This window comes from Gallinula chloropus, assembly GCF_964237585.1.
Source record: "Gallinula chloropus genome assembly, chromosome: 2".
Classification (NCBI taxonomy): Eukaryota; Metazoa; Chordata; class Aves; order Gruiformes; family Rallidae; genus Gallinula; species Gallinula chloropus.
In genome coordinates this window covers 127,357,166-127,374,290 of record NC_140086.1, presented here as the reverse complement: position 1 = coordinate 127,374,290, position 17,125 = coordinate 127,357,166, and the positions used below count along the sequence as shown (strand labels likewise).

Sequence of the window (17,125 nt, the reverse complement as noted above, 5' to 3'; positions counted from 1 at the left end):
AGACAGAATTACTGTTGTAATTACTTCTATCTCTGTCTGTATCCTCATACACCAGTGGGGCAGAAAAGATGTGTGTGCTTGATGTAAAACTCCCCAACAAAATCTCAACAATAACACAGAGAGAAAAACTCAATTCTAACTGAATCTAACACCTGCAAATGCATTCCTTCAGGGAAACCAACACTCAAAAAATATTAAATCAGCCTGACTAGTTGTACCATATGCAAGCCAAATTAACTGAATAAAGCCTCCTTTCAATAGTGTTTGTTTGCTGGATGAAGCAAGATTTTTAACTGTTTCAGGCTACCTGGATCCTACATAGGTCACAATGTGTAATGCAAACATACCCAAAAACTGCTGTTAAAATACATTGGTTTAGACTTTTAACCTAGACTTTCAGAAATCAAAGGTAGGTAACTGTCCACCTGTATTCACACATACAGAGTGTAACAGAAGTACCCCATGTATGGGTACAAATTTTCTGCTGTTTTCATCATGCCAATTCCCACTTTTACAGACTTAAAAATCACATTCACTTTGTCAGGTAGGGACAAAAAGTTTCAGAAAAAAACCACAAACAAGATCAGAGCAACCTATCCTCTGGTTCTGCATGGATAATAATGACAAAAAGGCCGTTCCGTGGTTTTGCATGTCTGTCTCTCATACTGTTGAAATATTATTTTCTGATTACATGATGTCATGCTATCATAACAAAAATAACTAATTTAAAAAAACCCCAAACAGATGATGTGTCAGAGCTTCCTCCTCTTAAACACTAATAGCACTTTGCAAGTTAATGAGAGCAGCTCCAAAAGAAAGTCAAAAGCCAAACAAATTCAGCTACACAGGAACCTTTTCTTTTTACCTCTGTTTTGATCATATGAAAAGTTCCTTTACTATGTAATATCTGCTCACAACTGGGGAAATCAAATTTCTCTACTCCCTTGTCATAACAGATATCCTCATTACTCTCTTTGACTCATGTTCTACACCCACCAGTTGCTTTCGGCTGACTTATGCTGTAACTTTCATTTTGTTTTGTGTTTCCATGGCCTGAAGTCTAGTTGGGATCCAACGCACAACAGGGAGCTTCCTTCCAGCTCTGTACTGAAAGCGCTTGGTGACTGCTGAAACCTGTGTTATTCCATTCACAGATCTTGAAGAACCATCTTCCATATTCCATATATCACAGAGAACCACCTTCCGAGAGCATTTTGCTGATGAACTGCAAAACTCCCTCATCAGCCTGCTGAACATACCCTCAGCCTTATTAGGAACATAAGGGAAGAAGCCAACTCCATCAAGCTCTCCACCTGGTCTCCATTTTCTTGGGACACTGGTGTATTGCAGAGGAAGTGGTGGGATAATTAATGCATCCTTGCAGGATATACAAACTTTCTCTCTGGCTCAAAATCAAACTGAGAGGTCAACCCAACCGCAAAAGTATTTAATGAAAATTAAGGTTGAGACTAACACTTTGGAGCAGATTTTATGTAGCGGAAGATGACATCAATATTCTTTCCACACGAGCCAAGTTCTCCAGCACGAAGTATAATCTCTCATCTGCACCTCCCCTCTAGACTAGGCTATAGGCTGTTCTAAAGAATGACCCTGGTATGCAATCTCCAAAAGGCAGCCCTACTTCTACAAGTCTAGAACAAGACACAAAGACGTATTTCGTGCTGCAACTCTATTTTCTTCACTTGGCCTTCAGCTCTCAGTCCCCTCTCCTCACTGAATACTAGCAAGGCTTAGCAAATGATGTGCGAGAGCCCCTACCTAAAAGTGTCAGGTGTGAAAATAAGAATATGGGGCAAGGGAGGAAAATATCAAGTGTCTATAGACACTTCAGGAATTATTCCAGAATGTAGTTTGTTACATTCGGGTTGGACCCGATGATCTCTCGAGGTCCCTTCCAACCCCTATGATTCTGTGATTTTAATAAATTAAAAAATCAGTGGGATATTAATTACTGGAAGGAATCTAAGAATATGCAATGTATTAACATATCTAAAAGATAACATTGGAAAAGATATTAATGCAATCATTTGAATTTTGAACTACTAAATTTATTTGAAACATCTCATTTTTAGTCTTACTGTAGATTAATCCTATGCATGCATTTTTGCAGCAAATCTAAATGGGTAGCATTACCATGACCTACTATTTTTCTAAAAAAACACTGAAGTTAGAAGAGGAAGCACCACTACTTTTGTACAAAAGACCAGTGATTACTAAACTTCAGATTTAAAAAACAATCAGGCTACAGCCAATGAATATTACCAGCAGCTGGTCAGAACCTCCTAAAGATTCCAGGGGTGGTACATTTGCCAATTTGAAAGCCATCAATATAGCTCAGATGGTCATGACAAGCTTTCAGCAAAACACTGGACAACAAGGACCTTTCCTAGAAAGTTATCTATTCCATCTGCCATTTTCTCTTCTGTGTGTAATGTTTTGCTCCTGAGCTTGACGGTGATGTAAAGAAAAAAAAGCTTATGAGGATAGAAGGTAACCAGCTATATACAGCAGCCATTTCAGTATGTAGTAAAGACAGGAGGGACACACACTGTTTTCATCCATTTTATCTCAGATTATACTTGAAAAAAAACAACTAAGGCACAACAGTAAAAGTTTTGCTCATCCTTCACTCTGACATCAAAGTGTAATAAAGCACCCACAAATTCGTATTTCTGCACATGACGTGTTTTTTAAACAGCTTTGTGTATTAAATAACTGTAATATAAATGAAGCTATGATATTATCAGTCTAAGCATCTCATTGTGCTATCATACACAGAAATAGGTACTGAGAGAGATGTTAGTTCCCACAGCCAACAAAGAAATATTTGAATACAATTTTCTTCATACAAACACACAGTCCTTCCAAAAACACTTATGATCAAATTTAAACATCACAGAAAAGAAATGCTCTCCTTGTTAAAGCAGGAGAAATCTGAAGACTTTCTCCTTTCCTTTCCCAAAATGAAATGACCTGTGCAAGAGTAAATGGAAAATATATGCAGAAAGATGAAACAGGACTTGCCAAGACATAAAGCAATGCCAGAAAGAAAAGATGACTTTAGCATGCCACATTAACAAAAGATGAAGAAATACTGATGAAGACAAGACCCTTGAAGGTCTTGAGGATTTACACTGACCACTGGAGTGTTTGCTAACTAAACTACACACAGAGGTGTGCATACACACCCTTGCAAGGAGTGCTGATGACTCAGCAACACTTCTTTTACCTGAGATTCAGGAGGTGGAATTTTTTCTGTGCCTGACTCTTTCATACGAGCACTGCCAGAAGAAAGCTGATTATTTCTCCATTATAACCAAAACAAACACCCCACAAATAAAATACATTATTTCAGTGTCCTGCACATTTTAATTAACCATGTAATTTTTATTTCAGGGCATGGCACTAGGGCTTTTTGTTAAAGTGCCAATCTGCTTTTTGATCTTTAATGCTGACATGAAATAAGAGAGCTGTACATTATATAAATCTTCCGTTTCACTTAGCTTGAAACTGATAAAAAGAGAAAACAAAGTCAACTGCATAAATCCTTCCAAACCAAATGGCATTCCCCTTACCCTGACTAACATTAATTTCTGCACATCTTGTTTGAGTTATCATCTGAAGCTTGTCTTGTTCTATCTCCAGACCAAGCCAAATAGCTGAGCATAAAGATACAGCTACATGAATAAAACCACATGATCTACTTGGTCACTGCAAACCTAAAAATAAGCTCATACAGCAAAATATTATCTGGCAATTGACATGTTACTTTGATCCCTTTGTTTCTGTATTCTGTCACATGCATTTAATCCAGCAGCTACTGGAAGCACTGGGATGCACCTTCAACGTCATGAATCCACAGTCTGAGAGAATTGCTGCACTCTTACAGAGCCATGATATTCAATTCAAGTAAGACAGTATCACATTACAGAAAGGAAAATTTAAATTTTAAGACAACGGGCAAGAATGGTGAGTGGCACCAGGCACTATTAAATGTAGCCAGCCAATCTGAACAGGTGGCACAGCAATAGTTTATCAGATCCACTGGCTCAGGCTTTCTTATGCAGAAAACATGATCTCCAGTAGGACTCCTAAAATGGGAAAGTCTGCCTTGCCTCTACCCTTTTGCTTCTGAATCATGACATGAGAATTCAGACACTGTTCAGGTTTTAAGGGGTTTTATACATTTTTTTGTAGCATGCCCAATTAATGAATCACGTACCACCAATAATACACCTTCAAAGTGGAAATCTTAGGCTTGAATTAGAAAGATTTGAAGCCTGATCTGCCTGTCAGGTGAATGCTGCAGTGAATACTTTAGAGGAAGGTGTTTACTGTTTCAGAACTGTTCCATTTTGTATATACCTTCTGCAAAAACAGCTGTCAAAAAAGTAAGCAAGGAGAAACAAACTTAGTTCTCTCCAGCCTTATGACTACAGGTTTGATTCCAAACTGTGCCCCACCAGATATTGCAGTAATGGTACACAAAAAGCAAGAGGCAAAAACTGTCAAGATAAGAAATTATTTCCTACCCTAAGGCGGTCAACAAGTCTTATGACTGAAACATTACTAAATGATCAGGGAGGAGGAAACTGGATCTTGGTCTTCCACATGTTATACAAACAGCTTAATGCTCTTGCACTCAAAAAAAAAAGGAAGCAGCAGGATTTGCAGCGCTGCCCAGAAAATATAGAGTGTTTTAGTGTCACATCCAGTTATTGAGTATGTCCTCTGAAAGGCTACAGTTTGATCAGCCTCTTATTTAACCACTGCTGATCATTCAACCCCTGGAAAAACCTGTCATAGTGAAACATCAGGAAAAAATAGTGCAACGTATTGCAAAAGCTGTGGATGCTGCTATGTAGCTTTAATATAAATGGCTATACTTTCTGAAAGCATGTTTAATTGTTACAACTAAATGGTTAAACAGAACCAACTGCCAGAGAAAATCTGTTAAACACACAGCAGAAGATAACCTCTGTGATACAGAATGGGCGTGCATAGAACGAATTGGAAAGGACAATGGCAAGAACAAACCTCCTGTATAGAAAGGAGTAGGAAGCACTTTAAATGTCTATACAGCACTGAACATAGTACTTAAAAAAAAAAAAAAAGAAAAAAAGTTAATACCAAATATATAAAGAACCAGTATCATGTGGTTTAGATGTTCTGCTAAGAAACGCCACGGATGTATTCAAAGAGCATTGCCTCTAAATCCAAAACATTCTTCTTGTTATTACATTACTAACATAGATCATGCTAAATATATCACTACCTAAAGACTTACTTTTCAAAATTACTTTCAAATGACCATTAAATCCTATGGTTTTGGGTGTTCATTTTACTCCTAGAAATAATAGATAGTGGCAATAAAAGCAGAATTAGTGAGCTGGACAAGACACAGGGACAGTTTGTGGTCATCAGAACTTTATATGTAATTAATTACTTGCACAAATGCATGTACTCACAGAACTGATTGGATCTGCTTCTAGTGGTGTTAAAAAAGGAAGCAAGTTTGGGACATTTTTTTCTTGAGAAGTCAATGACCATTGAGAGGAAAGGGAAATGGGAAAGAAGCCTGGAGTCTACAGGAATTTGTAATAGTAACAGTGAGGCAAAATCTTGCTTGTTAAAAGTAAAATCTGGAGGGAGGAACAAAAAAGTTAGGACTCACTCAGAGATACACAAGAGCAATCTTGGTTCTGTGCACCCAAGAACTCCATCCAGTTTTGATCACAGGCTTCACTTGTGCACCAGAATAAACTCTCTAGACATTTGACAGCTTTGTTCAACAGGCTGCCCAGAGGGAACACTGAAAATGTTCAACCCAGCATCGCCTTGACCCACAGACAAGGGCGATACCTCTAAGAAGTACTGGAGAATGTGGGCCCAAATGCTAATTTTCAGCTACTCCTGACAGATCACAGCCATTGTCCCATTCATGTAGTAGCACCACTCCTGTATTTAGACAAACCATGCCTGTAGTTAGAGGATGGATGCAGGTGAACTGCATCTGTTCTGGCACTAGTGTGGCTTACTGACTCCAGTTTTGACTTTTAAGAAAGCAAATGGAAAGTAAGCGGGGAACAAAAATCAATCCTGGGGAATGCAGAAAAGGACTTGTGGCAATTCAGTCAGCGCCTGGTACAAGTATTTGATGTAGTAATAATAAGTCATTATGATCTATGATTTATATTTTGTCCACTGGTTTTAAAAGGAACCTTATCTGTTTACATAAGGATTGAACACTACAGAAGCTTCATCTCTGTGTAGTTACTGAAGACTGTAATGGCAGTAAATCTCCAGCAGAGAAAGAGATGGAGCCTTATAGATTGAGACATCCACAACCTGAAGGTTGTTTCAAAACTTAAGTGCACGTGCAATATTGCTGTAATAATATGCCTGAGAAAACAACCAGGGGTCGAAAAGAAATGGAAATGAATGCATGTTTTCGAGTTGGAAACAAAACCTTCTGCACCCTTCTGTCTCTACTATCTGCTTTACTGTTACTTTATCCTCCCACCTATCAAACCAGACAACCCAGATTTATGTTTTGTTTTAACTTATAACGGCCACTGTGCAATAGGGCAATCAGCAGAGCATAAAGCACCCCCACTTAATCTTTCTACCATAACATATATTATGTGTACATCCACAATTTTAACAGTCCCTGAGAATCAGAAGTCCCTATTTTCCCAGGCTCCACGACAGCGTAAGGCCCACACAGAACATATTGAATATACAAACCTGAGGAAGACTGTTTTAAGGTCTGGAACTCACAGCAGGAACCAAGCTAAGTTCAGTTCCACTTGGAAGCCATAAAAGCATGGGTTTAAAAAAACTGCAGCAGTATCTGGTGTTTGATATCTAACAGTATGCAACATGTTTATGACATGTATTAGGCTACAAAATCTGAGTTCATAGCCTGGGACAACAAAGCAGAACTCGGCTCTGGCATATGTAGTGGGAAATGGAAAGGCATGTCTCATAGTGTAATGGATATTGCTGCTCCCTCAAGAGCTTGAGCTGTGTAGAGCAGGTGGTTTAGTGAAAGACACCAGCACTTGGAAAAAAAAAATAAAATACAATTCAAAGAGCAATTAAATGGCAGCTGGTTTAAATAAGAGTCAATTCAGATTGGGTTTTACTGTAAGAACAACACAATTCAGTTCTGCAGAATTATTTCTCAGGATTGAAAGGGTAGGAAAAATATGTAGTAATGAAAACTACGTATCTACTGAGTCACATAGAACTCAGTTAAAAAGGGTACCAAAATGATGAAATCTAGATGAGGTATCACTTCCAAACTACTTAAAAGAAGTTTGATTCCAAATCAGACAATCAAGTCTCATGGCAATTTCTGTGGTCTCTAAACAGCTTCACCCTAGGTTTAAAAAAACCTTCCCCTTCCCTCACATTAAGTAAAATAACCACAGAAGCAGAAAGAGAAAACGCCCAAGTATATAATGGAAAGAGGGAAACATAGCAATACACACAGCAACATACCAAGCCTACATATTGAAGAAAAACCCCCAACTTTTAAACATTAAATGAGATCAACAGAAATAAGTGTTAAAAAGGGTCATGGTTAACTTCAAAATATGCTTTAAAGGGTAGGACTGTCTCCAGGAAGAACTGGAGTTACTTGCCAAATAGGAAATCATGTCCATACCAGCTATTCTTAATCATCACAGTCTAATGCAGTGGAGAAAATTTAGTCATTTTACCAAGTGAATACCCTTTCTTACTTCCAGATTCTTCTTCTCCCACCCCGACAAACTTTCTCTACAGTAAATATTATACAAAGCAAACTGGTGGACTCTGTGTTTGAAAAGGTTTGTTGTTGGTTTGTTTTTTCATTTATAACACGAAGCATAATTAGAAATAAAAATTTTGTGTTCTGTATGACCCATGAGTTTGAATCAACTCGGTCTACCCTGAATTAAATCATGAGTTCATCTTCCAGGCTCTTGAGTTGCATCCCATCCTCTCGACAGCAGAGGCAGAAAAGGAAAACTGGTGCCCAGATATAAAATCCAATAATCCTATATACAATATTTTCTGAGAAATGTATTTCCAAAATGCAGCTAAGGAGAACTTTCAACCAGAGTAAACCTGATCAAAAAAGTATCATGATGTATAAGGTGGCAAAATAATCCCAGAATACCATGTTGATTTACCTAGAACAGGAAAAAGGGTTTTAGATGAAGAATTACACTTCCTGTAGAGTGTTCATTTAGGATTAGAAGGCCGTTTGGCAAACATACTGAAAAAGGGGCACTGCAACTCCACAAAACCTTGCCATCTTCTCCTGCCATGCAGCACGTTCTGTGGGCCACCCTGCTCACAGAGGAAAAGTTACCTGAGCTACCTTCATTGAATTCTGCAGTGTGCTTAGGTGAGAGGGAGAGTAAGGAGCAGCTCTCAGGCTGCTCTGTACCCTAACACAGCCTGCGACACGAGCACCCCATTCACTCCTCCATGCTGGAGTACCCTGGAGGTTTTACTTCTGCCATCAATCAATAACTGAAAAGCCAATATTCTAATATTTAGATAAATGCTTTAAAAACTAGTTTATTTTCTTTATTTTTTTCCAAGTTTTAGGTTATATAGGGCTGGTAAGCAATGTTTTTAAAGATTATACACTGTGGTTGAAAAGCTTATGATGATGCACTATAAAAATTATTACAAACTGGGCTATTATCAGTTTAAATTTCACTTTTGATTGAAAAAAAATTCTTTCTCCACTCATGTGGAGTGCAACAAAGCACAAAATTAAACAAAAAGAAGTTACCTTGTTTGGCACAAGATTTATCTTAAACATAAAAGGCTAAAACCTCATCCCATAAGGATTTGAGCCGTGCAGCTGAAGGGCTATTTGTGCCCTATATAGAAGTGAGTGAAAATTTAGCTAAATTTTAGTTCAACAGTCTTTCTATAACAGGTGTTATCCTATTGTGTCATATAACATGAAACATAAATGACTGCATACATAAGTCCACCACTTTGGCATATGCATATATACATATTCTGTGCAAACCAAGATCAGTTATACCTGAAAAATAACCACACCTACCTGTTAATGTAACTTAGAGCAACATAGGTTGGCTGCTGAAGTTCTTGTTTCTCTAAAACACGGGGGTCTGTATCTGGAATAAAAAAATACATACACTGAATTCAGTTTCCTGTATGTGCACTGAAACATATGGGACTGTGTACTGTGGAGTAACATAGGCGAAGACAAGAGATATAAAATAGCTCAACTCAGTTTACCCACACAGAGCACGCTTAGCACAGCACAGCCATTTGTTCATTCATTCATAAACACAGTATTGCATTACTTTACACAAGAATTTGAAACATCAACAGTGATGTAATTGCCAACTGTCACACAAGCTTTCAGAATCCCTCTCATAAATATTAATTTTCACTGCTTTCCATGATTTACAGTGTTAAAAGGATCAAGCTTTTTTCTTTTTTAATGTAGCAATGCCTGAATATGGTTGACACGTTTTGAGCTGTTTCAAGTGTGACTAGATGTCTTAAGATTGGACTTGATACACTTCTGCATCCCTGAGTTTTCCTTTTTCTCCCTTTTCTACAGAGTATTTTCTGGAGCTCTCAATCAGGAAAGTCATACAAAAATGCACTTGAAGCAAAACACTTGCCAAGCAGAGCATTGCCCACCAAAAGCCCTGAAGCAAACACAATCCAATTCCCTCAAGTGCTAACTTTCTCACTCAACCAAAAGAGTATGTTTTCAATCACTGTTTTCATTGTCCTTTTCAATTAAATTTTGCTTTAATCTAACAAAAAAGTAGTCTTGGTTCAAATTTCTGAATCCAAAACCAAGGGAGTGTGCCCAGAGTTTTTGTAGTTTTCTAATACAGAAGAATAGGATTATTTTGAGGTTTCAAATACAGCCTTGCCCTGCATTGTGGAAATGCACCTTTAGGAGCATAAACAGACTGCAGAAGTTCCTAATGGAAAATGTGCATCATGGCCACAGAAAATTACTACATAGTCATTAACAACATATTTCATACATTACTTTAACAACAATTCTGGGTGCAACTTCCACATTTTAACTAGAAATAATAAAAACTGCTTTTACTAAATGGCTCCCCATAGCACTGCTGCTTTCCATCTTTTATTCCTGAGAAGTATCTACTTTGTGACAGGGAGGAAGGGGGAGAGGAACTCCAAGCAAAACCCATACATTGGACTGTTTTTGTTTCATTGGACAACTTTAAGCACAGTTAATCTTAAAAAGCTCATTATCTTGACAGCCACACTTATTTGACCTGATCAGTTGCTTCTGGTGGGTTTTGTGGGCTTTGCTTCGGTTTTAAAACACAATACAAATATTTTGAAGTGTCTCCACTGCCCTGCCTTAAGGAAGATTTTTAACTGAACTGAATGGGGACTGTGCTTGAGATAGGTGCATTTGTCACACCCCTGTCAGAAGCAGATAATGTCTTCATTCAGTGAGCAGGGAATCTCCTGTCCCACGCCCTCAATTTTCAGACTGATCCTCATCTTTCTTCTTACATTTGCTCCTGCAAAGCTCAGGCTCTAGGATCTGCAGACTTGTCTTTATCAATATGTCCTCTGAAGAAAGATAAATACCTTTAAGTACAGAGAAGACGGATAAAAGCACATGTGCCAACCCAACCAGCAACCCCCCTCAAGCCTAAGCCTGTTATCCCTAAAAGGAGCAGATCTTGCTGGTGCTTGGGGAAATTCTGCAGTAATTACCAGCACACCACCCTCCCCATTAAGCTAACCAAAGACAGCAAAGCAGCAGCTATCTTCCTTGTTATCTTTATAGTTCATTTCTCTGAGGAAGAGAGGTTCAGGCAACACACAAAGATCTTTTACTTGCCTTTGTTTCTACAAAACCCACAGCCATTTCGCTGGCCAAACATACAACTCTTGTCATGGTGAGCTCCCTTAGATTTACACCTTGGTGGTGCACAGCCTGCCATGAAACTGTCTCAATCCAGAATGTCTGCAGAGCATTCATCTCAGCCAGGACCGCCTCTGAGAACCACCTTAACCCAAATTCAGGCATCTGTGGTTAAATGACTACGTCTTTGCTAATCCAGTTCTTAAATGGGATTAACCTCTACCTATAAACAACAGTTTCTGTGACTGAAGCAGACAAAGTTGGGGCTGGTTTACATCAGAGTGCCGCACGGATCCACGGGAAAGGACAAGGGAAAGCTCTAATGAAGACTCCACCACCCTTCTGCTACTCACTGCTGGCTCACCATAACACCAGCTGAAAATGAAAATGCAAAGACTAAACTCAAAGGCCCCTTACTTTTTGTAGGAACATGTTATCAAAACACAGATATTTGCCTGCTGGCACCTGCACGAAGCAGAGCCCCATCTCTCAGTAGGAGCTGCCTGACACACAAGCATCGCACTGCACACAGACTCTATTCAGTGTGTCTATCCCTTTCTCCTGCACTTATCAGACTTCACACGTATTTCAAGTCCACTGCATTGCATATCCCACTTCTACCAAAAAATCATGCAGGAGGTGGTCAAGAAAATCTTGGAAGAGCACAGCACTCAAAATGCTTGACACGTTTTTATTCCTCTTGCAACCAGCTGCTGGGTTGCCAGTGATGAGAACACCCCATTCACTCCTGCACTGTAGCAGGAATGATACATAATGCTGTTGGCATTATTCCTCTTCCCCAGCTATAACAGAAGATAAAGAGAAAGCACAGAAATTTGTGCTGGGGCCGCCACAGCCACATGGCTCCAAGCACAGCTCTTCCCCAGACGGAGGGGCACAAAGGCCATACCAGCAGCCCCACTGCACCCACCTGACACCTGCACAGCCTTGCTATCCAGGGCACATGCACACTTTGCTCATCACAGCCAGGTTTTATTCTCACTGCCTTAAAATGCCACCAGCTCATTCCTTCCCACCTCCCTTGGTTCTTTCTCTGTCATCCTCAGGCAGCACCTTTCCTCTCTTTTGCCCCTTCCTAACCCTAGCTCTTGCTCCTCATCCTGCCTTCTGTCACTCTCCTGCTCACTGTAACACTGCTTGAGTCTCTCCCCTCAAAATGTCCCAACTTAAGAACAGGTTAAAAATCACAGAGATATATCTATTAGCACTTGTTCATTCCTGTACCACAGGACTGAATACATATACAATTATTTCCCAATACTGCCCTTTTCCCTGTGGCCTGACATTCCTCCCCATATCCTACTTCCCATTTAGAGTGTTTTGACTTACTTTCTTGGTATTAGCACGTTTTTGAGCACAGGGTGAATATACATTATTGCTAACAATTACAAAAAGACCAGATTCATACAGACACCAGCAGCTTTTTCCAACACCATGCACGCTGCCCATAGACACAACCTCTGAACACGTGTTACCCCCTGACCAGGACATTATGTATCAGCCAACACTCTCAGCTATGTGACTTGGTGATGAGGAGCAGAGAAGGCAAAAACCTGTTGCTGATCTCACAAAACTGGCCCTGCATAACCTTAAATGTTTAGTCAATGTTTCTTCCAACATGCATAGGCTGGTCAAAGTCAGCCAAACGGAGCCTGAATAGTTTCCTAACAGACACCTATAATGGATTAAACACTCACAGATGACAAGATTTTCTTCTTGCAAAGTATTTAAGCAGTACAAACTAGGACTGACCCAAGTTCTTTCTTACAAGGAAGATAATCCAGAGAGTGCAAATACAAAACCTAATACAGATTTTGAACGGACTGGTTGATTAGCATTACTTGAACTAGATACCCTCTCTTCTTGAATTAACATGGGCTATCGAAGCCTTGCTACTTCGTTAGTTTTGCAGTAACACTTTAAATCTGGTAGAACAAATTGCCACCCACTGTACATTAGCTGCCTTCATTACTTGTCTCTTCTCATAAGCATTCTGTTCCACTGATTTCATTCCACCGGGGAAAGAAGAAACACACTATGTACTTTAGGTAATGCTGTGGGGTTTTCTTAACTATGTCCTCTTACTTAGTGTTAGATTTTGGAAACCCTGGGGTTTTTTTTTACTTTAATGAAATGTTACTGAAATTTTGATTTCACATTAACTACCCCAGGATTTTGTTCTGGATCTGATCTTCTCCCTAGTGGGGGGTTAGACTGAAGCGTGGGTGCTAACATTCATGAGAGAGTGTTACTCAGTTTATCATCTATGGGATTAGACACCTCCAACTTCTCACATCCGCAACCTGTTTCATACTGGACAACTAGATAAGTAGAATCACAGATGGGTTTGGGTTGGAAGGGACCTCAAAAATCATCTAGTTCTAACCCCCCTGCCATGGGCAGGGACACCCTCCACTAGACCAGGTCCTCTGAACCCGTACAACCTGGCCTTGAACACTTCCAGGGAGGGGGCAGCAAAAGCTTCTCTGAGGAACCTGTTCCAGTGCCTCATCACCCTCAGAGTGAAGAATGTCTTCCCAATACCTAATCTAATTTCCCCTCTTTCACTCCAAAGCCTTTACCCATGTCCTATCACTACATACACTTGTAAGAAGTCCCTCTCCAGCTTTCTTATAATAAGAGTGTGTAATTATGGCTAAGACCATAAATTAAACTGCACCATGTCTGAACTGCTCAGATGAAGCCAGGCATTTTCTGTGGAGCGTGTTCTAACAAAATGAATCACTGACTACTGAACCAAGCTACCACTCCTAAATCACCTCACACTATGCAGAAATAACTTGTAGCTTGGAAACACTGAAAAATCCTAACCTGGTGAAGGATTTCGAAGACAGCAAACAATAAAAAAGGCATATACATCCCATCTAAGTAGTCTTCATCAATTATGTAGCTTTGTACAAAAACAGATGTCATGTTCATTATTATATCATGGAGCAGATAAGTTTTGCCCTACAAGATACAAGAAAGTTATCATAAGCAATTTCACCTAAAAACTTCATTTTCATAAAGCCCCCGTTTTTACATCACTGTGAAAGATCACTTTTCACCCTATAAAGGGCACATAGAAAAGTGCTAACAAATTTCAGTGGCATTATTTTACAACAGCAAGCTTTCTTCTTACCAGGACTATGAAAGGTCACTACCTAGAGAGTCTCAGAAGAGAAAAAAAATAACGACTTGAAGGAAGTAAAATTTAAACTACTCTTCAACGTCTTGAATATAAAGTGGCCACTGCTGCTTTTACACCACTATGCCACAACTTAACAGGCAGAAGTTGAGGCCCAGATTGACAAGAGTCTAGGTACCTAAAGAATCCCTATTCACAAGCAAATTAAGTGACTGGATTGTCGAGATTTTTTGGTAGCTTTAACCCTGCATCCGATTGCACTGATGAAGTAGATGCTACATTTCAGGGAGACTGGGGGTGGGTGTCCATACCTTAAAAAGACTTAGGTTTGAAAAACATGTCTTCCACCAGCCATGCCATGACTTAAGCCAAATAGCAAAGAGACAACAAAACAAAAAAGACTAAGTCCCCTTGTTAACCCAAGGGTGTTATTTCCATTTCTGTTTAATCTCAAAAAGCGTAACGAAATGCTTCAAATGTTATAAAAATAGTGTCCCTGAAAAGGATTTTAAAAGCACTAAAACTCATATTTACAAGGACCAAGAACTTGTAGTATGATCTGTCTCCCAAGTCACTCGGAGATGTTTATGAAAAATCTCACTTTTTCGTGCAAGATCACAGAGGTCCCTCAGATTCACAACTGGCTTTGTCAGAACATCCGTACACACGTTCCTCTCGCCCACCAGCAGGTTTGCTGAGTGCCTGTCTTGTATTTCACTTGGCCTTGAAACCGGCTGATATAAGTCAGCTCAGCTAGTTAATTAAAACCTACACTTCCTTTGAAACTAGCTCGCTTCACTGACGACGCCAAGGCAAACATTTCTGTTGGCTTCCTCAAAGGTCCACAATTGTTCTTACATGGATGGAGCTTAAAAAACCAGGAACAGATAAGTTCAATGTTACTGGAAATTGTTCCTCATCCAAAAACCTCCATCACAATGAAGCCATTCTGAATTTCAGAGTTTCAATTCCAAATGCAGCATTATTCAGGTCTTCTTATGAATTTGAAGAGTAAGATCAGACAACTACAATTCTACAGATACTAATACTGTCCCTTAATTATATCTTTAGCAGAAAAAAATAAATTCCCTCATCTCCAAAAAGGAGATGATGCTCTACACTTCAACAGCAGAATACTAGAGGATAAATACCATTATTATTCTGTAAGAGTTTTAAACCAGAGTTCAAGAAAACCTTTAATATTTACATACAAGTGTAAGTTCTTTCCAATATCAAGATGTTAAATGCCACAGAGATGGACTTATCAAAATGAAACAGATCAGACGACAAACTGTTCTGTATTTCCATATTAAACTCTCATTAGAGACATGACTAAGAAAGTTACATTCAGGCAAGTGCAAACAAGAAAACACTATTTATTTCTCCTTTCACAGTTTCAATGAACACTAAGGGCCTCATGATATATTTTAAGTACGAAATTCTCCTTCTTTGGTCCATCTCAGAGTTGCAAAAATTTCGCAGCTGCAGTTTATTCCCCTCATCAAATTGCTCAGAAGTGCATGAAGCCAAAAATCCAAACCCAAAAAAGCCCTCAAAGACACAGGCCACATAAATATCACAAGAAGGTCATGAAGAGGCAGGCTTTTTGGGCTGCTGAGAGACAGCTCGATCTGGCTGACAGTGCTTTACTGGCACTCTGCTGCTGTTCAAACAAGGCCTGCTCAACTTTCTACTCAGTGACTGATTGATGGCATTTGCTGCGTTACTGCAGAGGGACAACCGAGTCCAAAGACAAGGTAAAAACATCCCAGGTCACAGCCCGAATTTCAAAGTACTGTGGACTTCCACAGCCTGCAAGCAAAAGAAGTTATCATTAATCTTAACAACTGCAAATTACATCTTACACATGCAGGCAAGTGGTTAGCAAAAAGAAATCTCAAACAGAAGGTTTACTTAAATGAAGGCTGCCTCAGGAAAAAAAGCCAACAAGTATATACTGGGAATGCACACACAGGCAGCTGGAAGGCATAAAAAGCAGCATCTGCTGACTTAACACCCTGGTTTAGCACACACTAGCCTCTTCACATAGGTGGCCCTCACAAGGAAGCGAGGCAGTCTTCACGGAAATTCCTCAAGAAAATGGAAATTTTTAAAAACTGCCTCTTCATAGGAAACACACCCTGATCCCAGGGACACCACTCCAGCATTTTACCTTTGCTGAGTGCTACAACTGCAGAACCTGTAAGAAGCAGTCAGGGGACATCACTGAAAGAGGGGCCATATAAAAATGTGTCACTGAAGTTCCAAAGCAGCCTGCTGAAAATTAAAACATGAAAACCGCCAAAAACACCGCTACCAACAGCATCCATTCACTGCTGCACACCAGCACATGTGAAGCTCCATTTTATAATACAAACTCTGTGAGACACACAAGAACTCGGAGCTTTCTTGAATGAGAAAATTAACATACAGTATTTCACATAACCAGAGAGAAATGAATCTGTGCTTCAGCCTTAACAGCAAACAGAAGAGCAGAATATATTTTATATAAGCAAACAGAAGAGTAGAGCATTTTTTAATATAACGCTACTGCTGAGCGATCCCGTTTCATCCTTGCAAGCAGCCACTATTTAATTCAGACTGTGAACTGTTAGAAGTGATAGCCACCCTTACCTCCCATTGCCCAGACAAATAGGGTTCCAATTACAGCTTCACATGTACTAATTTAATGCATAATTACTAAAACGATTTCAGGTTAAAACAGTAGCTTCGCAACACAACAGAGTAGACCATCTGACATTTCCCAGTTTTCATTTAAAAACAAACAGCCATGTAAATGTAAACTCAAGGATTTGTAAATCTTCTGAGAAGCATATTTCATTACAAAAAAATTGTGATATAACAGTATGTAAGAAAAAAAGGTATTTCAGACATGGATAACTGAAAAGAGGAAGAATGCATGGAGTCCAATCACGGATCCTGAATCTTTAAAATGTTCTAGTTTCTGCAATTAAGTTAATTATTGTGCACTAGTAAGTGACCACAGTGCTGCTCAGTTGCTGAAA

General features: G+C 39.4%; 1 protein-coding gene across 1 annotated transcript in view; it reads right to left on the bottom strand.

The window, feature by feature from the left end:
• Window positions 1–17,125, bottom strand: part of JAZF1 (JAZF zinc finger 1) — a gene marked incomplete at its 5' end in the record, with an annotated part of 209,135 nt that overhangs the window by 74,090 nt on the left and 117,920 nt on the right. Inside the window, one exon of the mRNA XM_084280456.1 lies at window positions 9,098–9,170. Coding sequence (XP_084136582.1) covers window positions 9,098–9,170 — 73 coding nt within the window. The remainder of the gene's footprint in view (window positions 1–9,097; window positions 9,171–17,125) is intronic.